The 25,867-nt window shown below is 40.6% G+C and overlaps 1 protein-coding gene across 3 annotated transcripts in view; it reads left to right on the top strand.

Moving 5' to 3' along the window:
* Nucleotides 1-2,619: 2,619 nt before the first annotated feature.
* Nucleotides 2,620-25,867, top strand: part of PTGDR (prostaglandin D2 receptor) — a 33,125-nt gene continuing 9,877 nt past the window's right edge. For 2 of the 3 annotated variants that reach the window (XM_055304430.1, XM_055304429.1), the window contains exons 1-2: nt 2,620-3,501; nt 10,682-10,945. In XM_055304430.1, coding sequence (XP_055160405.1) covers nt 2,665-3,501; nt 10,682-10,921 — 1,077 coding nt within the window. In that variant the 5' untranslated portion in view covers nt 2,620-2,664 and the 3' untranslated portion in view covers nt 10,922-10,945. Of the gene's footprint in view, nt 3,502-10,681; nt 13,219-25,867 lie in introns of those variants that run through there. The other variant, XM_055304428.1, reaches the window with a different exon arrangement.

The following is a 25,867-nucleotide window of genomic DNA, read 5'->3' as shown; positions in this document are numbered from 1 at the left end:
TTAGCCTTACTACTCTGAAAACTGATATAAAAAGCTGTAACCATGTAAAGTCACCGGACATGACATCTGCCTTCCTTTTTTTTTTTTTTTTTTTTTTTTTTTTTTTTTTTTTTTTTTTTTTTGCTGTGCACTGCTCAGTGCTGACATTCCTCACTGCCATGCCCGGCACCAAAGAGCTCAAAACAAATGCATGATGCATGAACAAATTACACTTTTCTTGGCTGAACAGTACATTCATAAAATCAGAATTCTTAGGAGACTCCAAAGTTATGCCTGAGAACAGAGCAGGGTAAACAAGAGCAAAGTGGGCAAGAAGGCAGCGGAAACCCAATGGCAAAGGCCAGCTACATTAGCCAGGAGGAAACATGTGGTTTCCTGAATTGTACTCATGCGAGGCCACCAACCTTTGAGGCATGACATATATAAACACTGTCAAGGATCACAGCTCTCCCTTCAGTCACTCTTCGGAGCTGTTTCTAAAAAGTTGCTTACATTTGTATGCTTCTGAGGAGGGTACAGAGGTAAAGGCAGCTGTGACAGAAAAACAAGGCTGCAAAGAATTGGTAGGTATGCTTGGAGTAGGTATGCTTCCGAGAACACCCCTGGACAACATCCTTAGGGGAGGTTTTTTAAGCTGTGGGGCCTCCTCTGGGCACCACAGTGGGACTTCAGGAAACTGGTAACACACTATAATTAGTGTAAATTGTGAGTGTATGTGCTTGTGTGTCTGTCGGTCTGTCTGTCTTTCTGGAAAGGAGACCTCAGATGTCATCAGATTTTGTGTCTTTGGTTTTCAGAGCCTGTTCCTTCTTCCACTTGATCAACTCAAGTCGGACTATTCTAAACCCATCATTGGTCATTAAGGGCTGGAGGTGGGGATGAGTGGGAGAAGGTGGAAGACAAGGGAACTCACCCCATGGAATACCTTCTATTAACTGAGTCAACAGATGTGAAAGGATTTGAAAGTGCCTAGCGTGTATAAGGGCCTATAAATGTTAGTTGTTACAATTACTGTTGTTATTATTGCTCTCTGCCAACACTTGGGTTTTTTCAACTTGACAGCAACTTTGGGAGGTCAGCATAAACCCCATACCCTATCTGCACAGAGATTTACCTAGATTGAGTAAACTAACTCAGGGCCACAGCCATCCAATTCCAGAGTTATCCAATTCCAAAGCCTAGATTCTTCATCTCTATCCCATGGCCTGAATTTTTGGCCAAGCTTTCAATCTGGAGGCAGATTCTCTGGCTTTCACACGGAAAGCTCAAGAGTCTTGCACTCTGTTGGAGTCTATCCATCAAAACAAGCACTGTTCCTAAGAAGAGGCTTCTGGAAGCCAAGCATAATCTACTTGCTTGTGTAATATGGTCCCAATAATCTCACTCAAATTTCACACTCAAAGCCAGTTGCTCTTCTCTCTTGTCAAGGGTTACAGAAAGAAATCACACTTATCACCATGAACTCCTTTGTCCCTATGATGCAGGCAAGTCAAAGACCAGAAGGGAACAAATGTTTTCTAGTAGTCACAAACCAGAGTGAGAAAGCTCTAAACCAAGTCTACTGTTTTCTGGTTTCCAAATCCATGCTAAAATCTGCAGTTAAATTTCAGCTACTAAAACAGCCTTCCTAAGACAGGTGAGAATCCTGACAGCGGCATTGTACTGAGCACATCCTCGGGCGTCTGCACTTTACAAACGTCCTTTCTATACCTCAAGAGCCAAGCAGGCTGGCTAGATGTTAACTCCTTGAGAAGTTAAGCAAGGCCCTCAGGGTCACAAAAGCCGTGCGTGACAGGCAGAAGAACCAGGACTCGAACCCTGGGCTAGACGATAACAGCATTAGTGCTCTTACCCATACCCCTACCCAGGGCCAACATCTCTTCTTGGTTTTGCCTGGAGCCACTTCCCTGAAATCTAACCAACCTCTCCAGAGGAGAAGGCATGGAAGCAATGCAAGGTACGGGTTCCGGGACCACTTCCACCACTTACTCGCAGTTACCTTGGGCAAACAGAACTTAACCACGCAAGGTCTCATGTTCCTCACCTCTACAATCGAGGTCACGGTTCAGCCTGCACGGACGGACCAGGAAGACAATGCGCGCTAAGGCTTAATTAAGTAGGATGCAAGCGCGGGTTCCCTTGACCCCTCCTCAGCCCACTGATTCAAAAACCAGCAGTGTTTCTCAGCCTCCCCTCCGTGCTTGTGTCCCAGCTCCGCCGCCACCGCGTCCCCGCGCCCTTCTCCGCCCTAGCAGCCGCTGCGTAATCGCCCCTCCACTTCAGCGGTTCCCTTGCCTTGTCCGTAGGAAGGATGGGCCCCGGGTGCTCAGACTCTGGCTACTTTTCTCTCTTTCCGCCTCGGGGCACTAGGGCTCGGCTCTCCTCGGGGGCGCCGCGGCGGGGCGGGGATCTTTGGGCGGCTGTCTGGGGCTCCGCACAGCCAGCGCGGGGTGCGCACGCGGCCCGCCCCGGGGGGCGGGGTGCAACCCGAGGGTTTAGATAGGAGGCGCCCGCCGTGCGGAACACCCTGCAGCCCGCGCAGCTTCCTCGGCCGCACGGCCTCGCGTCCCGGGCCGCGCGCGCAGCCGCCGGGGGTGCCCGCACGCCGGCGCCGGGGCCCCTGGCCCTTCCGCAGCCCTGCGCCTGCCCGCCGAGCCGCCCGCCATGCGGCCGCCGCTCTACCGCTGCCACAACATCACCTCGGTGGAGAAGGGCAACTCGGCGACGATGGGCGCGGTGCTCTTCAGCGCAGGTCTCCTGGGCAACCTGCTGGCCCTGGGGCTGCTGGCGCGCTCCGGGCTGGGGTCGTGCCGGCCGCGCCCGCCGCCCTCGGTCTTCTGCGTGCTGGTGTGCGGCCTGACGGTCACAGACTTGCTGGGCAAATCCCTCGTGAGCCCTTTCGTGCTGGCCGCCTACGCGCAGAACCGGAGCCTGTGGGGACTGGCGCCCGCGTCGGGCAGCTCGCTGTGCCAAGCCTTCGCCTTCTTCATGTCCTTCTTTGGGCTCGCCTCGACGCTGCAGCTCCTGGCCATGGCCCTGGAGTGCTGGCTGTCTTTGGGGCACCCCTTCTTCTACCGACGGCACATCACCCTGCGCCGCGGCGCGCTCGTGGCGCCCATCGTGGGCGCCTTCTGCCTGGTTTTCTGCGCGCTGCCCTTCGCGGGCTTCGGGAAGTTCGTGCAGTACTGTCCCGGCACCTGGTGCTTCATCCAGATGATGCACGAGGAGCGCTCGTGGTCGGTGCTGGGCTACTCAGCGCTCTACGCCAGCCTCATGGCGCTGCTGGTCCTCGCCATCGTGCTGTGCAACGTGAGCGCCATGCGCAACCTCTACGCGATGCACCGGCGGCTGCGGCAGCGCCCGCGCTGGGGCGCCCGGGACCGCGCGGAGCCGGGCGCGGACGAGAGGGACGCGGCGGCGCAGCCCCTGGAGGAGCTGGACCACCTGCTGCTGCTGGCCCTCATGACCGTGCTCTTCACTATGTGCTCCCTGCCTTTAATAGTGAGTCCCGGCGCAGGAGCGCGGCCCGCCGCGGGGGCGGGAGGCAAGGGTGGAGGCTGTTGCACCCCGCGCAGGAGGAGCTGCTCCCGGGGCCCCGCGGGTGTCTTGGGTTTCCCTCCAGAGCCCAGATCTGAGTTCCTTCCATAGCCCCGAGGACACACAAACGGGTTTGTTGAACCAGAACGGGGAAAGTCAAAGAAAGGAAGGGAAAGACAGAGTCTGATCGCGTCTTCGTAGCCCCGCAGAAGCTCTCCGCTTAGCAGTACCCTCGCCCCTCTCCTTCCCTCTGGGAAGATCTCGGGCTTGTTTTTGCGCCTCGGAATTTTGAACAGCGAAATGTGATTCCTCCTTGGCAGTACGAGTTCTTTCCTTCCCGGTGGCTGGGCAGTGTGTTTTAGTCCTTGGACCTGCCCATGATTTTAGTGGCACCGGATATAGGCAAATGTACCTGGGAGTTTCCCCGCAAAAGGTGTTAGCGTGGCCGAAGACTAAGGGGAGGTGTAATCCTTCCAGAGTGATACGCAGAGATGAGAGAGTAAAGCTGCTGTTCCTCGTGCTGCCGCCACGGAGGATGGTGGCCATGGAGGTGGGAGGTTGTTTGGACAGGTAGGTGTGTGGGCACAGTTCAGCCAACGGTGTCGTTTTGATAACCTGTCTTGACAGGTCTTGTGTCTGTCTTGGCAAGCGAAGTGACATGAAAGCCATTATCTCAGGTTTCAGTTGACTAACGGGGGTGGTGGTGGAGATTGAATTACCTCGTCGTTTTGATGGTATTTCCTCCTGGAGTCCCAGCCAAGACTTCTGGGAGCGGCTGATGGATGCTGAGAAGACTTGCCCCCAGCCCCAGGGTGCTTGTTCAACAGGAGCAACATTTAAATAAATTCATTGCTAATTCAGTGCTTTTGAATGCTGAGACTTCTGTGAATAGGAATGTTAAGTTTCTTATGGCAACGTAGCAATTTTGGATGATACTTTCAAGATTGGATCAAGGTGAAATATAATGGGATTTTCCTTAAACGGAGGCTTTCATGTATGGGAAAAGAGTTGTCTGTGGCATCCTCATGCAGGGTTAAGGTCAGAATTCCCATAAATAAATAAATCTATATCTGTATGAATAGGTAAGATATAGACATAGATATGAAGCAGTGGTTCTCAAACTTTAACTTGCTCGGAATCACCAGTAGGACTTTTAAAAACACAGATGCCTGCCTCCTCTCCCGAGTTTCTGATTCAGATGTTTTTGAAGAATTCTTATTCTTAACAAGTTCCCAGGTGAGGTGAAAGCTGCTGGTAGGGATCCCATTTGGAGGACCACACTCTAAAGCAGAAGTTGGCACACCGCAGCCCACAGTCCAAATCCATCCTGCCTGCTGTTTTTGTACAGTGGGTGGAATTAAGAATAGTATTTACAAATGAACTGATTTTGCAATCTATTTGATGATAGTGTACAGGAACTCTAAACCCCAATTAATTCAAATACTATTCCAAGAAAAAAAAGGTTTTGATTTTTCTCCATAGTAGACATGAACTACTGCCCCTCAAATACTTAATTATTATTACATTTTAAATTTCATCGATGAAAGTTGTGGAAATGTGTTTTCTCTCTTGTTACAAAAGTACCTACCAAACACTCACCATTTGCCTCTTGAGCTATAAAACCTAAAACACTTATTGTTTGAGCTATAAACCTAAAACACTTATTGTTTGGCTCTTTACACAGAATGTTTGCAGACCTCTGCTTTTTTTTGTATATTTTTTATTGGAGTTTGATTTGCCAACATATAGTATAACACCCAGTGCTCATCCCATCAAGTGCCCCTCTCAGTGCCCCTCACCCAGACCTCTGCTCTTAAGTAAATAGCCTTAATTACCTGTGCTGTGAAAAAGCAGACAGTAGCCAAATGCATGTATATTATGTCCTCAGTTTGAATGTCTTGGTAATAATAATGCAGAAAAGACATAACAGAGTATAATGCAAGAGTATTGCATTTGGACATGTCTCTCAGGGGACTTGAATAACTTGGGATTGTGAGGATAGAAAGAAATAATGGATTTGAAAATGATTTTTTTTAAGTTTTTAGATATTTTTTAAATTTTTTATTTATTTATGACAGTCACAGAGAGAGAGAGAAAGAGGCAGAGACACAGGCAGAGGGAGAAGCAGGCTCCATGCACCGGGAGCCTGACGTGGGATTCGATCCCGGGTCTCCAGGATCGCGCCCCGGGCCAAAGACAGGCGCCAAACCACTGCACCACCCAGGGATCCCAGATTTTTTAAAAGATTTTTTTCCATTTATTCATGAGAAATACAGAGAGAGAGGCAGAGACACAGGCGAGAGAAGCAGGCTCCTCGCAGGGAGCCCAATGTGGGACTCGATCCTGGGACCAGGATCACACCCTGAGCCAAAGGCAGACGCTCAACTGCTGAGCCACCCAGGCGTCCCTGAAAATGATTTTATTAAAAAAAAAACTGTAATGTTCCAAAGATAAGCAATGCAGACAGCATTCTTCACAGGAACTATAATTTTCTAGAAAGGATAAGGGCTTTAGCATAATACATGGGTTTGAATTAGCCTTCATCACTTACTAGCTATGATAGTGGTTCAAGTATCTTTTCTAACATCAATTTTCTGATCTATAACAAGGATAACCATACTTGCCTGTAAGATAGTTATGAAGATTTGAATGAATAAAAATAAAGCACCTAACCAGGTGTCTGGCCTCAAAAATTAGTACCATTATTACTAATTATGATTTCCATTTATTATTATTGCCTCGTGGACATAGAAAATTAACCAAGAAATATGATCTCCTCAGGAGATAGCATTATTTTCTTTTTTAAAGGGTTTTAATTTAAATTCCAGTTAGTTAGCATACAGTGTAGTATTAGTTCCTGGTGTACAATATAGTGATTCAGCAAACACTTCCAAATATCCTCAGTGGGCATTACTTTCTAATGCAGTGGTTTTCTAACATGTTTTGGTCTAAGGAGCCCTTTTCACTCTTAAAATTATTAAGGATGCAAAGAACTTTTATTTTTGTAGATTATAGCTATCAGTATTTATCATATTGAAATTTAAAATAAGAAAAAAATTAAGTATTATTGCAAAACAAGTTAACAAAATGTACTTTTGTTTTTGCAACAAAAGAGATGCATAGGTGTAAGGAAAACATTAGGCTTTCACAATGATTTAAGAATGAGAATAAAATTATAGGGATTATAACAGGTAAAACAGAAAAAAGAGCACAGAAGTGTTAAGAGCACAGAAGTATTGAAAACAGTACATTTGTGAAATGTACATCTGAAAATGTACATTTGTGTATACCCAAAATCAACTACCTTAGAAAGGTCTAAAAACACAAGAATACACAGTATATATTCCATTAGCCATGGAAGTGATGATGTCATTACACATCAGGTATCTTTGATAAAACTTATGAGTAAAAAAGGCAAGTAATTTCTTTTTTATGAAAATAGTTTTGACCCTGAAGACACACTCACAGAGAATTGAAAAACTCTACACTTTGAAAATCGCTTTTCTACGGAATGAGTCTAGTGATTGGAAAAAGTAAAGCCATATATGAAGGGACAAAAGAACCTTTAAAAAAAAAACCCTACTCATAGCATGAATATTGTATTTCATTAAGCCAGTGAAAAGTATGTTGGGTTTGATTTTTTTAAATTAATTTTGCTATAATGCTGCATTAGAGCAAGATACTTAACCAAATTGAATTTTCAAATTTCCAACTTGAAAACTTTCTTAGGAAGAAAACACAGGGAATATCGAATGAGCTTTAGAAGCAGTTTGCGGCACATTCTCTAATGCATATAACATATTTTAATCAAAATTAATGTACCTGAGAGGCTTACAATGTATTGGAGGTAGGTAGAGGAGCAGGGACAGATGAGAAAGGAATCTAATGATAGATTAGATAGATTTAATAATAGCTGAGAGGTTTACAAGCCAGATAAGGATAAGTATGAGCTTGTGTAATTGCATATATCAGAATCCATGGAGTCAGAGAAGTGATGAAGGACATCCTACAAATATTGAGATAACTCATGTATGTATTCATTCTGGTGGGCAAAAAAGAATGGGTAAGATGCTCCTTTCAAAGAAAGCTGGTAGATGTATGTAAGGGATGGTGGGCAAGACCTACACCCAGGAAAAAATGTTGAAAGTGGATTTAAAGGGCTAGAGCAGAGGATTCGGTCTAAGGTGTTGTGATGGATGAACATGATAGAAGGGGCGTTGGAATCCAGAGAGCTCTCTCCTCACAGGGATGTCCCGCTATATAAGGCTCCAGCAAATTGGCAATGGCAACATTGTCTTAATGGACTCCTAAATCCAGTTGAGGGAGCTCTTCTCACATCAATTAGCTGTGTAAATTGAACGACTTTAAACATATGTGGTGTATAATCTGAGATTACTCTTTAATCCAATCATCTTTTATAGGAACAGTTTTTAAAGTGTGTTCTAGAGAGTTGTACTGAGCAACAGAGATCTTTTGAAAGTCTAAATTGTGTTCAAGTTGATACCTTTTTCAGGATTTATAGAATATGTGTTTTCATTACTGTCATAAACGAATTAATTTCTGTCACATTTTTAGACTCGATCAGTAAAAAAATTAAAAAACCAGGTGTAGAACAATACATTTCTAATATAAATCAAGTGACTGGAAAATACAAATAACCTAGTTATATGCAATAGAACTGACACGGATGAATACTGCATAGGAATAAAATGGTTTCAGTTATGTAGATGTCATTTAGTTACTCAGATCCTAACTAATCAAATACTCTGAAATAGTTGGAATTATATATCACTGTACTCCACTTTCAAGAGGAAGGAACAAACGTAAAAACAAACTTACATAAAGTATTTGCTTTTTAAATCAAATGTATAGTCTATTGTCAACCATTTATTGAATTCAGCATGTAGCTGGTACCTACAACATTCAAGACACTGTAATTCATTGTGAGGATATAAAATGAGAAAAATATCACATTTGCCCACACAAGCTGAGATACTGAGTGAGGGATGGAGTGATTGGGGCCATGAGGGAGTTTAGAGGATAAAAGGAGTCACTACTAATTGATAAAATAATAATACTACCAAATTTTTGAGTTCTTATGTGCTGGGGCCTGTCGTCAAGGTATAAACCATCATATTCAAACTTACTAACAGTGATGGAAGGAAAGTGGGTACAATTATCCCCATCATGCAGATGAGGAAATGGAATAATTTGCCCAATTTCACACAGCTAGTGAGAGGATTTCATCCGACCCCATAGTCAGACTCTAAAGCCAATGGTCTTAACCACTACCGCCAAGAGACTTCCGGAAGGACTTTGTAACAGAGATAGACCCTGAAAGGAGCTAGGATTTGGGCATGTAAAATCCAAAAGATTTTAAAGTGAAATGCTCAGTTTTGACGTTTGTGAAATGGAGATAATGATCATCCTGCATAGGATTTTTGTGAGGGTGAAATGAAGTTTTTAAAATAAAATGCTTATTTACAGTACCTGGATATAGTTAAGTCCTACATGGACATTAGCCATTAGTAGTACTAGTAGTAGTAATCAATTATGATAGGAGAGGGCATTTAGATATGAATATATCTTCTTTTTCTTTAAGATTTTATTTATTTATTTGAGAGAGAAAGAGCATGAGCAGGGGGAGGAGGAGAGGGAGAGGGAGAGAGACAAGCAGACTCCCCAGTGAGCTCACAGAGCTCCATGCAGGGCTCCATCCCAGGACCCTGGGATCATGACCTGTGCTGAAGTCAGATGCTTAACCGACTAAGCTATCTAAGGCATTCCATGAGTATCTTTTCCTCCTCCTCCTCCTCCTCCTCCTCCTCCTCCTCTCTCTTCTTCTTCTTCTTCTTCTTCTTCTTCAGATTTTTTTATTTATTCATGAGACACACACACAGAGAGAGAGAGAGAGAGAGAGAGGCAGAGACATAGGCAGAGGGAGAAACAGGCTCCACGTAGGGAGCCTGATGTGGGATTCAATCCCAGGACTCCAGGATCACACCCTGCACCAAGGGTAGACTCAACCACTGAGCCACCCAGGTGTCCCATGAGTATCTCTTCTTAAGTGGGGTAGATGGCAATGTCCGAGCCCAATGAAATGCTCTATAGAAAAGGGAGTAAAAGGTAAGGAAACAATTATGAGAAAACACATTTCATGTTCCTTGATTGCCCCCAAATGGGTCTGGTCTGGGCAGTTTTTCATGTCCCCCTCCACAAACGTGGAGCTTATATACTTTCTGTCCCATTAGAGTCCATTTTGTCCCATTATGGATTTAGAATCTCGATAGGCATGGGGAATGGAGTGGCTGGCCTCCAACAGAGTGGGAGCTGACTGGAGTGCTGGCAGAAGTATTGGCCATCTTGGCTTAGTGACCGGAAAAGCCACGGGAGAGGGCAGTTTGCAGGGCTCCACAGACACCGCAGGAAAGATCAAGACAATAGGGGAATCAGGCCCAAGTAAGTAGGCTTCTGTTTCTGTGTGTGTGTGTGTTCTAGTCTGAAAAGAGGATGTCAGCTACAGAAAGGTAACCATCTATTCTGAGAATAAGTAATTCACACAAGGTAGCAGGTCCCTTTGTAAGTCTCCTCCGATCTTCTCACTGGAGTATTTCCTGTCTCCTCACGTTGATTAAAAGTTTCTGTTTCATTGTTGTCTCCATACATGTGACATTTCACAAGTAAGGCTTCTTTCTGGGCTAACCAGAGGACGGAGAGCAGGCAGAAGAAAGAAAGAACTGAAGAAAAGAAAATCTCTGCGTTTATGAAAATGTGGTGACCCTGTCTGTAAAAGACTGGGTGGACTGGATTTGCCCCACCTCAGCTCTTCCTCTGTGTGGCAGGGACCTGGAAACCCCAGGCCTGCAGCCTCCCAGCAGGCAGAACAGCCTCCAGGGACTGAGCCCGGGGCTCCCAGGGGTGCTCATTTCCACACAGCCCTCAGGTCAGCCCTGCACCTGCTAGGCTCCTCCCTCACCCGGGTAGCTGCAGTGGCCCTTGCTGCTTGCACATTTGCCAAAAATGAATATTCCAAGCTGAGTCTTTATGTTCATACGAAATTAATGTTTCTAAAGTGAGGTAAGTGCATTTATCTCTACCATCAACCTTTCAATATCATAATGGGATTTTTTTTTTCTTTAAACAGTATCGTGCTTACTATGGAGCATTTAAAACTGTCCATGAGAAAGATGGAAACACTGAAGAAATGGAAGACCTCCGAGCCTTGCGTTTTCTATCTGTAATCTCCATTGTGGATCCTTGGATTTTCATAATTTTCAGAACACCAGTATTTCGGATGTTTTTCCACAAGATTTTCATAAGGCCTCTTATGTACAGAAACTGGCCGAGCAATTCCTGCGGAACTAACATGGAGTCCAGTCTGTAACAGTGTTTTACCATCTAGTCTCTGGTAAGCTGAGGAATACGAATACGTTATACTTTGTGTCAAAGAACCATGATAAAAAAAAAAAAGTAACAACTTAAAATTTAAAAGTTATCTCCTATAACAAAGCATCTAAATGTATTTTCAAAACTATTTGATAGCTGGTAACATCTTTAACAATGTGTGGTCACTCTGTATTCATGAGCCCATTCAGTAGATGTTTTCATTTCGAGTTGTCAACAGCAACTACAATTTCACATATTGTAACCAATGTTAAAAGTCTTAAAGCAGTGGTACTTTTTGTTCCAACATTTGTGCTTGGTGTCCCTAAATTTTAGAGAGGCCTAGAGACCTCTAGGTCTTTATTTCAGATCCAACAGAAACACCACTGTTTACAGTTATGCGAGGTGTATTCTTAAAATTTCCTACCCTATTCATTTCTAGTGAAACTTGATTTGTTTATTTTGTAGCATAATAGCCTGAATTATAGAGGCTCCACAGAGAAGTGAGGTGGGAAATATAGCCAGGTCAGGGTTTGGTGAGACCTTCCCCAGCCACCCTTTGGAGGAGGCCCTGGTAGGGAGGCAATCCATAAATAAGCAGATGCAAGGCAAGGTGTGACTATGGCCCACAACCCAGAGAAGAAAAATTAGTCTTTATCTTTTGAAGTCTAGTTTCTTGTGTGTTAGGGTAGGAATCAAAATTTGGGAGTGGGTTACAAAATGTTTCGATTTTTGGAAACTTCATTTTATAGGTTTCTCATATTGATGGATTCTTTGCAGGAGGGGTTTATGCTTCTTTTGAAAAACAGTGATGTATGACTTATCAGAGCGTCATGTTTACCGCATTTTTCTGTGTGAAGCAGCAGGGCATTCAGCACAGAGCAAAGTCCACCCAGGACTCAGTCAGCCTTAATTGAGGATGGTAGCAACAACCTCAACGACTACCTGTTAACAGCCATATTCAGCTTTTTGTGGAAACATAATAAGTAAAATTATGTTGAGGTTCCTGAGAGCTATGCTTTCAAAACCAGAGCAGGATGTGGCTCAGATGTAGCACAACTGAGCACTTTAATTGTACATTTAAATGTTTACAAAGGTTAACAACACTATGACCAAAAGGGGAAAGTGGGGAAAACACAACTGCAGCTAATAAACCAAACAAGAAACTCTAAACCCAGCTTGTAGGTAAGAACGTTCACCTTTGGTAAAAGAACACACGCGAATGTTAGAGAGGTTTCAGCCGGTCTGAGATCTCCTTGTACTCCAGCACACTCAAAGACTCTGAGCTGGAGAGCTGGCTACATTTGAATAGTCCCAGGACCTCCATTCAACCATCCCTTCCAGAGACAAGAATATTTGTCTTATTTCCATCTTAGCAGCAACCCCATTTTCAACCTCTGATTTATCTCACAGATGTATTAACTTGGATAAATATGTGTGTGTGTGTGTTTGTGTGGTATAGCAAAACTGTGAAATGGCCAAATTAGGAATATACAAGTTGTAATTTTAGAGTATAACATGACAAAAATGGATTTGTTTTCAAGTGTAACATTCATTTGTGTATTTAATGTGTAAATATAATACGTGTTCTATTGTCAGAGGAAGTACTCCTTTTTTTGTGTTTTCCTTTTGGAAAATATGTATGATAACTGTTGAGCCAATTTGATAAGTTCTCAGATGAATCAATAAAAATAATTTTATAGTATTGGCAGAGAAAATTTCTTTAAATGAAAAAAACTGTTTAGCTTTCTTTTTTGAATAAACAGTTGCCAATAGTATTTCATTTTCTAGGAGTTTAATAGTATGAATTTTTATATGCTCTTCTATTCAAATTTATATTACTCTAAACAAGTTTGCGTAGCTTTGTCTAAGGACTTAGTAATCCTTTCTGTTTAATACAAAATGTAAATATACCATCCTGATGAAATCCATATTAATTTAGAAGTCAACTCTTCAATGATCTTTTATTTATTTTCATTTATTCATTAGATCATTAAATAAGGCTTCATTGACTCATACCTTTTGTCAGGTAATTGGTTAGGTGCTGAGGAAAAGAATACATAAGACTCAACCCTGGCCCATGAGTTTCTCATTGTTGAGAAATGTATAAATCTCAATAGTAACCCTGGGTGGCTCAGTGGTTGAATGACTGCCTTTGGCTCAGGGTGTGATCCTGGGTCCTGGAATTGAGTCCCACATCCGGCTCCCCACAGGAAGTCTGCTTCTCCCTCTGCCTATGTCTCTGCCTATCTGTGTCTCTCATGAATAAATAAATAAAAACTTAAAAAAAGAGAGAAACATGACTGGTGAGTTTATAAATTTGACCACCTTTTCTTGATAGCAACCCAACAATGCATATCAAGAATCTAAAAGTGTTCTTTTTTACCATCCCAGTAATCCCACTCTAGAATCCTCTAGAATACTCAGAGGGGCTGTCTCAGTTATGTACTAAACTCTTCCTTGTAGCATTATTTATAATAGGAAAAAATGAAAAAAAAAAAAAACATCCAAAGACCAGAACAAGGGTTAAACAAACTCTTCAGATACATTATACGGTTGATCTTTAATAAAACAACACAGGTTTGAACTGTGCAGGTCCACTGATTTGTGGATTTCTTTTCAACAAATATATTGGAAAAAAATTTTGGAGATTTGCAACAATTTAGTTTTGGAAAAAGACAAACTAGTATTAACTAGAAATACAAAAAAATTAAGAAAAAGCTATTACTATAAGAATATAGTATATAACATACAAAATATGTGTTCATTGACTGCTTATGTTATTTGTAAGGCTTCCAGTCAACAGTAGGCTATTTGTAGTTAAGTTTTGGGGGAGTCAAAGGTTATATGAAAGTTTTTGACTGTTAGGGGTGTAGTTGGGGCCCCTGACCTCCTTGTGTTCAAGGATCGATCGTATGCACACAGATGAACATGAGAATTATGTAGCCATTAAAAAAGTTTTTTTCAAATAATTTGTAAAAATTGAGAAGGAAATTTACAATGTAATATTAGGTGAAAAAAAGCATGAGGGCAACCCAGGTGGCTCAGTGGTTTAGCACCGCCTTCGGCCCAGGGCCTGATCCTGGAGACCTGCGATCAATCGAGTCCCACATCAGGCTCCCTACATGGAGCCTGCTTCTCCCTCTGCCTGTGTCTTCTTCTCTCTCTCTCTCTCTCTCTCTCTCTCTCTCTCTCAAATAAATAAATAAGATCTTAAAAATAAAAAAGCATGATACAAACTTTTAAGGTATGATCCATAAATATATATGCATAGAAAATACCTTGAAAAAATGAATCAAAGAATCAGAAGTGTGAACCACAGTTAACCTTTTCATATGGACTTTCCCCCCTAATTCTTTGCATTTTCCAAGTTTTAAAGTAAGTCCATGGGGATGCCTGTGTGGCTCAGCAGTTGATCATCTGCCTTCGGCTCAAGTCCTGATCCCGGGTCTGGGGATCGAGTCCCACATCAGGCTCCCTGCAAGGAACCTGCTTCTCCCTCTGTGTCTCTGCTTCTCTCTGTGTGTCTCTCATGAATAAATAAATAAAATCTTAAAAAAAAATAGTCCATGTTTCTTTCACATAAAATGGTCTTTTTAAAAGAATGACTAGAAATTGACCAAACAAACATAGGGAGAAAGGCATGAATGAAAAGCTTTCTAGTCTAAAGGAATAGTAGTGCAAAGCCATACAGGAATAAAGGAGTGTGGCATGTTCAGGCTTCATTAGTAGCTCCATTTGACAGAAGCCTGGGAATTGTGAGCAAAGGTGACAAAAAATCTGAAAAGAGGCAGGTTTCATATCATATAGAATGTTGTGTGCAATGGTGGAAGGTCAGAGACTTTGAAGCAAGTATGCACACAGAATGGAATTTGAGGAAGGTCATACTGGTGGTATGAGCTGTGGATGGGACAGGTGGGGCACCAGATGGGAGTGTGTGTGCTGAGGTCCCATGCAGGTGTGCAGTCCATACACTAGACCAGGGTGCTGGCTAACTGAGTTGGATTGAAATACAGCCCAACCCTGCTCACCTGGCTGTGGGCTGCATCAGCTCAGAGGAATGGACCGCCTTTTTATGATCTTTCTACTTGGAGGGGCATGAAGATGCCATATGAATACCCTCAGAGGGCCTTGCTGCAAGGGAGGGAGAGAAGTAAGGAGGAGCTGAACACAAGCAGTGGGGAGGGAGACATGAATCACAGCTTTTTAGCAGGCAGAACTGACAGGAAGGATTCCAACTGATGATTTAGCTATGTCTCTTGTTTTTCTTTCAGTTGCATTTTTTTGGCCATTTTCTGCTTCTTAGTTTCAATACACTCGAGAACAGTTAGGAAAGGGAAAATTCTAAACAAAAAAGTACCCCCCCCTTTTTTGTTACATCCCCACTTCTCTGGACAGAAGATTGCAGCTATTGACTCCAGTGAAGTCTCTGAATTACCTGTGTCTTTTAATTACATACTACACACCCAAGTTAATAAAAAGCTATTAGTACTGTTAATTTAGTTCCAATAAGCTGTCAAAGGCTGCCTAGACCAAGTATTCTTGAACCTTTGAAGAACCAGAGAACCTTGAGAACCAAGTATTCTTGAACCTTCTCTTGAACCAGAGAGGAGGAATCCCACAAACAATAAGCACTTAGATGACCCCAGACACTCACTAGCCACACAGCCAGCTTGTCCATTTAACTGGAGATCCCTATATTCCAGGCCAGTGCTTTAAAAAAAAAAAAAAAAAAGATTTATTTATTTATTCATGACAGACACAGAGAGAGAGAGGGGCAGAGACACAGGCAGAGGGAGAAGCAGGCTCCATGCCGGGACACCGATGCGGGACTCCAGGATCGCTCCGTGGGCCAAAGTCAGGCGCTAAACCGCTGAGCCGCGGAGCCACCCGGGGATCCCCAGGCCAGTGCTTCTTAAAGCAAGGTCCTGGAGCAGCATTGTCAGCAACCCCTAGAACTTGTGCAGCCACACCTCAGATTTCCTGAATCAGAGTCTCTTGGTATGAGCCCAGCAAACTGCTTTAACATGCCCTCCAGGTGATCAAGTTTGAGAACCACTGCTCCATGCAAAAGGAAAAGGAAAAAAAAAAAGATAAAATATGTAATAGACATAATGTTTCTCTGATCTCTGATTGTCAGATCTTTTCACTTGTAGGTAATCAAATAACTCCCAATAGCATTTTTTTAAGGATTTTATTTATTTGAGAGAAAGAGAGCAGGGGGAGGGGCAGAGAAACAAGCAGAGCTGGAGGTGGGGCTCAATCCCAGAACCCTGAGATCATGACCTGAGCCAAAAGCAAAGTTTTAACCAACAGAGCGACCCAGGCACCCCTCCCAGTAGCATTTTTACCTGTATTTTTTTTTTTACTTAAATTCAATTTGTCAATTTGCCAATCCAGTGCTAATCACATCACGTGCCATCCATAATGCCTCTAATTTTTTTAAAGATTTTTATTTATTTATTCATGAGAGATATAAGGGAGAGAGGCAGAGACCTAGGAAGAGGGAGAAGTGGGCTCCCTGCAGGGAGCCGGTTGCAGGACTTGATCCCAGGACCCCAAGGTCACACCCAGGTGCCCTGCCTGTAATGTTCTTAAGGCATTTACAGCATTTGCATATAGGTGGCCATCACTGACCCTTTCACATATTCGCTACCAATGGCACGATGAGCCTTTGGCCCAAAGAGGTAGATGTGTTCCCTCAGATGTGCTACTTCTTAGCCTCCTGCAGATACACCTGGGGTCCAAGACCCACAGTTGTTCTGCTGTGAAAGAAAACCAACCATAAGGCAATTTTCATTCATAGAAATATCAGAGATTATATGTAAAGATGAGCTTTCATGTGGGATTTAATAATAGTTCATAGCTCTCTATATAGAATAGAAAGCTCCAATAAAATATGTAAAGCTATCTTTAAACTTATAATTTGACCTTTGTGAATATTTTAAAAAATACATAATTCATTTCATCTTCCTTTCTAGGCTTTTAAAGATGTGGGGACTAGAGATTTACTTGTTTTTCTCTTTTTTCCCCTAATAATTAACATGTACTATAGAAGGTTTAAAAATATGTATTAAACAAAAAGTGCTCCCTCCCATGATTTCCTAAAAACAGTAAATTCAGTGAGAGTCTGCTGTAAATTGGTCAAAAATCCCAGTATCTGAGAGGAATGTGCTCATTGCAGCATATAAGATTTTTCTCCTAGGCTATCCAAAGCTGAAAATAATAAATGCAGGAGAAAATATTTTTGCTCTATATTTTCCTGCTGTCACACGTTGTGGAAATTAACATGTGCTTCAGTTTTATCCAGGAAATGTAAGCTTTAATAAACAAAATCAACAATGTAGGAGTTTATTAGGCAGTTTTAAGACTGTTAAAACAATTTTCCCTTACTGAAGTAGAGTGTTTCATGCCTGGCTCTTAATAGGTCTCATGAGTGGACTAGAATTGCCTTTCTGGCTATTCCCAATACTGTCTGCAGGTGGAGCAAAGCTGAGCTCACAGCTAACAGGCGGTGTTACAGTTAGAGCTTGTTCTCCCTGCCTTTCCACAACTAATTTATTAAAACAAATCAGCAGGTCTTACCTGAGATTAGCTAGGTGAAGATTCAGTCTTCCATACAGTTTTTAAAACTGCATGTACTTGGGAGCCAGTCCAGTCTTAAAAATATTTTCAGTGAAAGTGTTCAGCATCCATCATGCTCTTGTTATGGAGTGTATGGAATCAAATATAGGGAGAATAGGCAATGAACTTGATTTTTTTCTTTTTGTTACTTAATTGCTAAAACCAATGAGGATGAAGCACACTCAAGTCAAACCTGATAAGAAAGTATATTTTAAGTCACCTTAGAGAGCCCTTCTAGTGATTTTTTAATTCATAGAAAGTGCTTAGAATTCTGTTGGAAACCCAGGATAAATTAGAAGTTAAAAATAATACAATGTAGTGCAAATGTTACCAAATGCTGCAGTATAGGGCATTTTAAAATTTTATTTATTTTTTAATTTAAACAACTAATTAGCATATAATATATTCTTAGTTTCAAAGGTAGAATTCAGTGATTCATCAGTCTTATATAATACCCAGTGCTCATTTAGAATAGGGCGTATATTTAAACACGTCAAATCCCAGCTAAAACATAACTGATGTTTAAGATTAGTCTAGTAGTGCATTGTATTGGCTCTGGGCAAACAGTGAAGTTGGTAGTCTGACAACCTCAATTTTGTATAAAATAGGATATGGAAACAGTAAGTGCCATGCAACATAATTCATAATGAATTTAATTTCCCCCAATTTAAAACCCATCCAGAGTATTTCACAATAAGGTTAAAAAGACAAAGTGCAATCAATGATTTACTGATTGGCACATCCAAAATAAAATAACCCCCAAAAATCTAAAATGGGACCAAAGATCTCCTTAAAATGTGAATAAAACTAATATCAGGCAAAGTAGAATTTAAGACAGTAAACACTTTAAATGGTTAAGTGGTTAAAAAGTCAGTTTGGGCCTATAAGGCACAACCAGTAGTGAATTCCTTACTTACAGCATGGATTATTTTGACAAAATAATATGTCAATAAAAATATGAAAAAACCCACTATTGGCATGGATGATTTTCATGCTCCTCTCCCCATCAATCAAAGGTAGATCAAATAGACAAAAAAAGACACTTTTCTAGATATATTTATATTTTTGGTGCCATGTAACTCAAAACTTGGATCTGTATTCAGTAGGAAGAGTATATTTAGGATAGTCTGTTCTTAAGCATAGGCTATGATATAAACTTAAAGTTAGTTCACTTTTGCAGTCTTAAAGTCACCTAAAGAAAGATATGATTTGGTTCTCCAGAGCAGCTCAAACAAACTTAGTGTCAACAAGAAGCTTCTGTTGCTGCAGAAGATACATGCCACATGTAAATTAGTGTTGGGGGCAGAGAAAATGAACAGTGTTTCAAACAGAAGCCCCATACTCAAAATCCTAAGGAACAGAATCTCTGGCTGTTAAATATTAGCTTGTGATCTAATTGCTTTGTGCCTGCAAAATTCTGTATACTGTGATCTAGGATGCGCATCAGTCAGGATTTTGTTCGTTTAATAATGTTTAGTGATTCTCCAAGCAACAATGGACAAACTAGCTGGTGATTTATATCATTGTAGTGGGCAGCTTCTCATAGAGCTGCCAATGATCCCCATCTTGGTGTTCATGCTCTTGTGTAATCTTTTCCCTCAAGTATGACCTGGACCTAGAAACTTACTTCTAATGAATAGAATACATCAAAAAACATCTGAGATGTAAACATCTCGATAGGAATTAGGGTAAATAAAGAAGACTGGCTTCTGCCTTGCTTGCTTGCTCTAATGGAAACCAGCTGCCATGCCATGAGAGGCTCACAAGGCAAAAAACTGAGGGACATCACTCAGCCAACAGCCAGCAAAGAGGTAACGCCTTCGGTTCAACTAGCCCACAAGGAAATCCTGCAACCATATGAGCAGTCTTGGAAGTAGAGCCTTTGGAGTCCAGTCTTGAGGTAGTTGTTGTCCCAGCCAATGCCTTGTGGTCTTTGTGAAAGACCCAGAGGACCCAGTGATGACATGCCCAGACTCCTAACCCACAGAAACCATGGGAGAAAGTGTTTTTTTTCAAGCTGCTAAATTTGGGGGTAAATTTTTCAGCAATCATAGATAACTAATACAATCATTACTATTAAACTGATGGATATATCAATGACATAAAAATCCATAGCATTGGAGACATCTGGCTGGCTCTGTCAGTAGAGCATGTGACTCTTGATCTCAGGGTTGTGAGTGTGAGCCCCATGTTGGATGCAGAGATTACTTAAAAATAAAATCTTTTTAAAAATCCATAGCATATTTTATTGATAAATATGATACATGAAATAGTTATAAGCCTTGATATATTAGGCTATGAGGAAAATCTGAACAAATGTAATAAGGCAGGAATTAAACAGTTCACCTTCTCTGATACGTTTTTATTGAGCTTGAAACAAAAAAAAACTCTTCAGGTGGAAATTTTTCTTCTTTGTGTGTATATTATACATGCTAAATGGTGCATCAACATGCACATAAATAAACAAATTAAATAATGATTATAAAGTGAATATCCGTGGAGACACGATGCAGGTCAAGAAATAGAACATTACCAGCACACTGTGTTCCTTTCCTGATCACAGCTCCAGAGGTAAACACTATTCTGACTTTAGGGGTGACCATGTTTTGGCTTTTCTTTATTTTCCCACCTATGTATGTATCATGATACATGTACATGTATCTTTTGTGTCTTTCCTTCTAGCTTAGCAATATGTCTCAGGTAAAATTCCTCACATGCAAAGACAAGGCCAGGGATTCAGGTGTACTTGATTCAGGTGTATGTGAAGCTCTTGCTATCAGGAGAAAGTGATGAAGGAAGCAGGACAGGGACAGGAGCTAATAAGCAAGAATGAGATTTCTGCTTCAGCCGGGTAGCCAGCAGAGCTCTGGAGCATGGAAAGCACCACGCGTGTTGGTCCCACAGAGATACTTGTGACAGCATGTCATAAAAAGTCTTTGGCCAGTGTGTAGTGGGGCTACCTTTTTGGCCAAGGGCAATTGTTCAGACAAGGGGCCATCTGCAAGCCATTAGCAACCAAGGCAGGAGCCGAGGGATAGAGCAGTGGCCTGGGAAAAGGGATCTGGACAGCATCCACTTTATACTCTGTTTGAGATTCAGCCTTGCTGTACGTGTAGCTACAATTCATACATTTTTTATTGACAAATAGCATATACTGTATGACTATCATATGCCATCAGTGTACATTTGCGTTGTTTCCAGACTTACCTATTACAAAGAGTGCTGCTTTGACTATTCTTATCATGTATTGTGTTGGATGTATTATGTTGGTACATACCTAGGAGTGAGATGGAAGTGTTACAGAGTATGTGCATCTTTGATTTTACTATATTATAAAAATTGTTTTCTAATTTACACCACACAGCAGCAGCATTTGGTAGTTTCCATTGCTCTACTTGTATTTTTGGACTTTGTAGGTGTTAGCCATTCTGCTAAGTTTGTAATGGTATCTCATTAAGGTTTTAATGTATTTTCCTTCTTGATAATAATGATGTTGCACACATTTTCATACATTTATTGGCTCTTTGGAAGTTCTCTTTTTATAAAATTTTTGTTCAAGTCTTTTGCCTAGATTTTTCATAAAATGTCTTCTCTTATTGATTTGATGGTGTCTGACCTACTGTTACTTTGTCAGTTCTATGTGTTGCAAAAATCTTCTTCCATTCTGTAAACCCTCCTTTCAGTCTCTCTGGGTGGCTTTTTAATGAGTAGAGGTTTTCCTTTTATTCAAATCTAGTTTATTAAGCTTTTATTTAATGATTAAGGTTTTTAATATCTTATTGGAGAATTTTTTTCTTAACCTAGAATCATGAAATATTTTTTTATATTATTCTATAAGAGCTTTATAGTTTTATCTTACTTTTGGATTTGTGGTTTGTTTTTTAGGAGGGGTAGATGGAGAGGTATAGAGAGAATCTTAAGCTGACTCCACACCGAGCACAGAGCCCTACCTTGGGCTGGATCTCACAACTGTGAGATCATGACCTGAGCCAAAATCCCGAGTTGGATGCTTAACCAACTGAGCCACCCAGGCACCCTTTTACTTTTGGGTTTTAATCCAGCTATAATTTATTTTGAATGTGGTGTGATGTAGATAACTAATTTTGTATTTTTACCACATAAATAACTAGTTGTCTAGTTGTCTCCAACTGAACTTTTTTTTACTGAAATGTTCTTTATTTCCCCATTGATATTAAACATCATCTCAATCATATAGCAAGTTTCTAGATTTGTATGTCCATTTCTAGTCTCTCGGTACTTACTATTCTACTGGTCTGTTGCCTTTGGTCCTGTATAAATAGAATGACACAGTATATACATGGCACTTTTCACTGAACATTACATTTATGAAATCCATCCATGCTGTCCAGATAGTTGTGTTTGTTCTCATCATTGAAGTGTATAATATTCGACAGTATGAATTTATATAATAGATTAATTCATTCTGTTGTAGGTGGACATTTGAGGTATTTCTAACTGGGCTATTACAAATGGTAATAAACATTCTGGTACACATCTTTGGGGAGCGCATGCATGCATTTCTACTGATATAACTGTAAAGTAATCGCTAGGTCAAAGGTTTTGTCCTTAGTAAATACTGCCAAGCAGCTTTCCAAAATGGATTGTATCTATTTATACTTCTACTGCAGTATTTGAAAGTTCTAGTCAATTCACATGCTCATCAGTACTTCAAATTGTCTCTTTCTTTAGCCATTCTAGGACTATACAGTGGTATCATATTGTGGTTTTAATTTGCATATTCTTGATATGCACCCTTTCATATTTTTATTGGCCTTTGGCTATCCCTCTGTAAAGGATCTGTGCAAGTCTTTTCCCATTTATAAGAGGTTATCTGCCTTTTGCTTATTGATTTGAGAGTTCCATCATCTGAATCTATTAGGTTCTTGAGTTTTGTACTTTGGCTGGTGTGGCACAATTTTGTGTGGTGTGGAAATTCTAGTAAACCCAAATCTATTTGATTCCTACAATTCAAAATGAGAGTTTTGATAATGAAGGATACCTGAAGCCATTATAGGTGTGTTTCTGTTGATTCTGGTTTCTGGTTCCTCATTTCCTAGTGAGCTTGATATTATGCTAACTGCTCATACTTCTGAGATTCTCTGACACCTAAGATTAGTGGTGCCTTCCTCCAGAGAGGAACTGCATTTGCCAAATGCCTACAGTCAGCCCAGGAGTACATTTCTTTAAAATATATTTCTTTATTTGAGAGAGAAAGAGGGAGAGAGAGAGAGAGAGAGAGAGAGAGAGAGAGAAACGATCAGTGGGAAGGGGGAGAAGCAGGCTCCCAGCTCGGTGGGGCTGGATCCCAGGACTCTGGGATCATGACCCGAGTCCAAGTTAGACACTTTAACCAACTGAGCTACCCAGGTGCCCCATCTAAGGACTAATTTAAACAAATTCAGGGAGTAAGGCTTTTTTTGGACCATCCAGGTAAGGTGAATTGGGGTTACAAACACATAATCACTGCCAGCATGTGGTTATGCTTCCCTAGGATAGGTTTTTTTCTTTTCTTTACTCTCTCTGCACTATTCAGCATCAAAAGATTTTATCATTCTTACAGTTTCCTGGGGGTGAGGTTTAGAGAGGAAAAGAATAGGTTTACTTCTGGTTCATTCTTAACCTGAGAAAATAGCCCTTTGGAATCCTAGCTTTATGGGAGAAGGTTTCCTATTACACTGTCCATCTTTGCCAGAATTTAGATGTGAATTTCTGAACTTGTGGGTCCTAAGAAGACATAAAAATAAAAACCAAGTTTCTTTATTTGGCAGATGTCCTCAGAGGCAAAAGCAACATCTGTGTTCTGCTTTTCCCTCTAAATTTCCATTTTTATTTAGATTTTTGGCCTGATAAATAAAGCTTTCCTTCCTATCTTATCATCTTTCTCATGCTTTTCAGACTTTTGAAATCTTTGCACATTTTTTAGTTGTTTTCAACTGGAGAATTAGTCTAAATAGTCTAGTCTTCTTTTAAGTTTTCAAACTATCAAACAACTGTGGGAACAAGAAAGGAATCTCTTAAATGAGATCATTAATATAGTCTAATAAATAATTAAAACCAGATCAGTTAACGTGTAAAAAAATGTATAGGATCTAGTCAATTCTGCATGTCAGAGATAAATCTGTAGTAACAAATACTTTTAATATTTAAAAAAAAAGGAGAGAAAGGGATTATATTATTTGCAATTTTAGGGAAAAAAACAGATCCTAAGCAAAATGGAATTTAAAAATGATAAAGATAAATAAAGAATTAAAAAATATATGTAAAGTAGACTAAAAGCTGATTCTTTGGCAGTGGGGAGAGAGATAAGAAAGACAAACTTAACTAATTAATTGGGAAAACAACAAAAAACAAAATTAAAGATAAAGGAGATATAGCACTGATACAAATTTGCAATTGTAGGCAGCTTCTAGGCAGTTTCTTGTCACTTTCTGGGTCTCCCCTTCACCTCCCAGAGCCACTAGGGAGTAAGCATAGGAGAGGAGTGACAGGAGATGAAATCAGGAGGTTCTAGACCTTTCTCCATCTGAAGGCAGGCAGGGCAGATCCATTTATATTGATACCTAAACTTGACAAAAACACCACACAGAAAAGAGAAGCATTATAAATTGCATTGAAGACTTCTAAGACCACCCTCAGTTTTGAGGATTCTCTACAAGGACTCACAGGACTCAACATACAGTTGTGCTCATGGCTATGATTTATTACAGTGAAAGGATACAAAGCAAAATCAACAAGAGGAGAAAGCACATGGAGGGAAGTCCAGAGATAACCAGGCACAAGCTGCCTAGAGTCATCTCCAGTATAATTACACAGATGTGCTTCATTCCTCCAGATGATCCTAGTGAAATGTTGTCCTCCAGGGATGTTCATTAGGGGCACACTGTCCAAGCATTTCATTGGAGGCTGGTTATATTGGAAGCCTCTGCTGGTACATACCAAAATTTCAGACTCCTAGAAGGAAAGCAGGTGTTCAGCATAAACCAATATTGCTTGTAAAAACAGTGTAGGCACAGTAAATGATCTTTTATCACTTAGGGAATGGTGGGAACCCTCCCCAAATCCAAGTGCCTAGAAGCCAACCACAGGCCAACCTTGCGAGCAGGCCTTTCCAATAAAACTGTCTCAGACCCACCACATAAATTCTTTCCTACACAAAATTTTATAAGAAAGAAAAGCATCATTTTTAACATATCATTTTTTCTAGAAAATATTTAAAAGTCATCTGATAAACTATTAAAATGATTAAGAGTTTGTAAATATAAACTTAAAATGTAATATTATTGTGTATTATATATAAATATTAAGTTTAATATAAAAGACATAAAAATCAATAACATTTTTATATACTAGCAGCAACCTATACAAAAACAAATACAATAGGTCCTGTTTACAATGGCAACTAAAACACATATAATGCCTGGGAATAATCTTAACAAGGTATGTAGCGACACTTGAAGAAGATAATACAAATTATATTAAAAATATAAAATAAGGCTTGGAAAGGTAACCAGGTATTTATTCCTGATTTGGAAGACTGTCTGAATTTAATTTGTGGGTTTAATGTAACACCAATCAAAATCTCTTTGCTTTGAGTTCCTTCTTTAAAAGAAAAATATGGGGATCCCTGGGTATCTCAGTGGTTTAGTGCCTGCCTTCCACCCAGGGTATGATCCTGGAGTCCCAGGATGGAGTCCCACAAGGGGCTCCCTGCAATGGAGCCTGCTTCTCCCTCTGCCTGTGTCTCTCTCTCTTTCTCTCTCTCTCTCTCTCTGTGTGTGTCTCTCATGAATAAATAAATAAAATCTTTAAAAAAAGAAAAATATTTTTTGCTTGCATTGGCAAAATGATCTTAAAGTTTACTTGGAAAATAAAAAGGGAAGAAAATTCTGAAAAAAAAAAGTTGTGGAAGAATTAGTTCTATTGTGTTTTAATCATCTTACAAAGATAAGATAATTAAAACAATGTGGTTTTTGTACAAAGGATAACTAGATCAACAAAACAGGTACAAATATAGATCTCACTACATGAATGACAAAGAAAGCATCATAAATCAATGAGAAAAAGAAAGATTAGTCAATATATGATATGCAAATAACTGTTTAACAATCTGAAACTAGGCCCTAATTTGTCTTTAGAGAAATCCAAGCATGTCCTATCTTTTTATCACTTTAAATAGCCATTCTGTACTTACCTAATTAAAGCCCAGATAGGTTTGGCTTTGAAAAGGATTTACAGTTTACTATTAGATGCTACTTCTGTATGTCCAAACGATAACTAAAATAAAAGTGCTGACAAGCCTAGG

The sequence above is a fragment of the Nyctereutes procyonoides genome, unplaced genomic scaffold (genome assembly GCF_905146905.1).
Source record: "Nyctereutes procyonoides isolate TBG_1078 unplaced genomic scaffold, NYPRO_anot_genome, whole genome shotgun sequence".
Taxonomy (NCBI): domain Eukaryota; kingdom Metazoa; phylum Chordata; class Mammalia; order Carnivora; family Canidae; genus Nyctereutes; species Nyctereutes procyonoides.
This window is presented reverse-complemented; position numbering and strand designations above follow the sequence as displayed.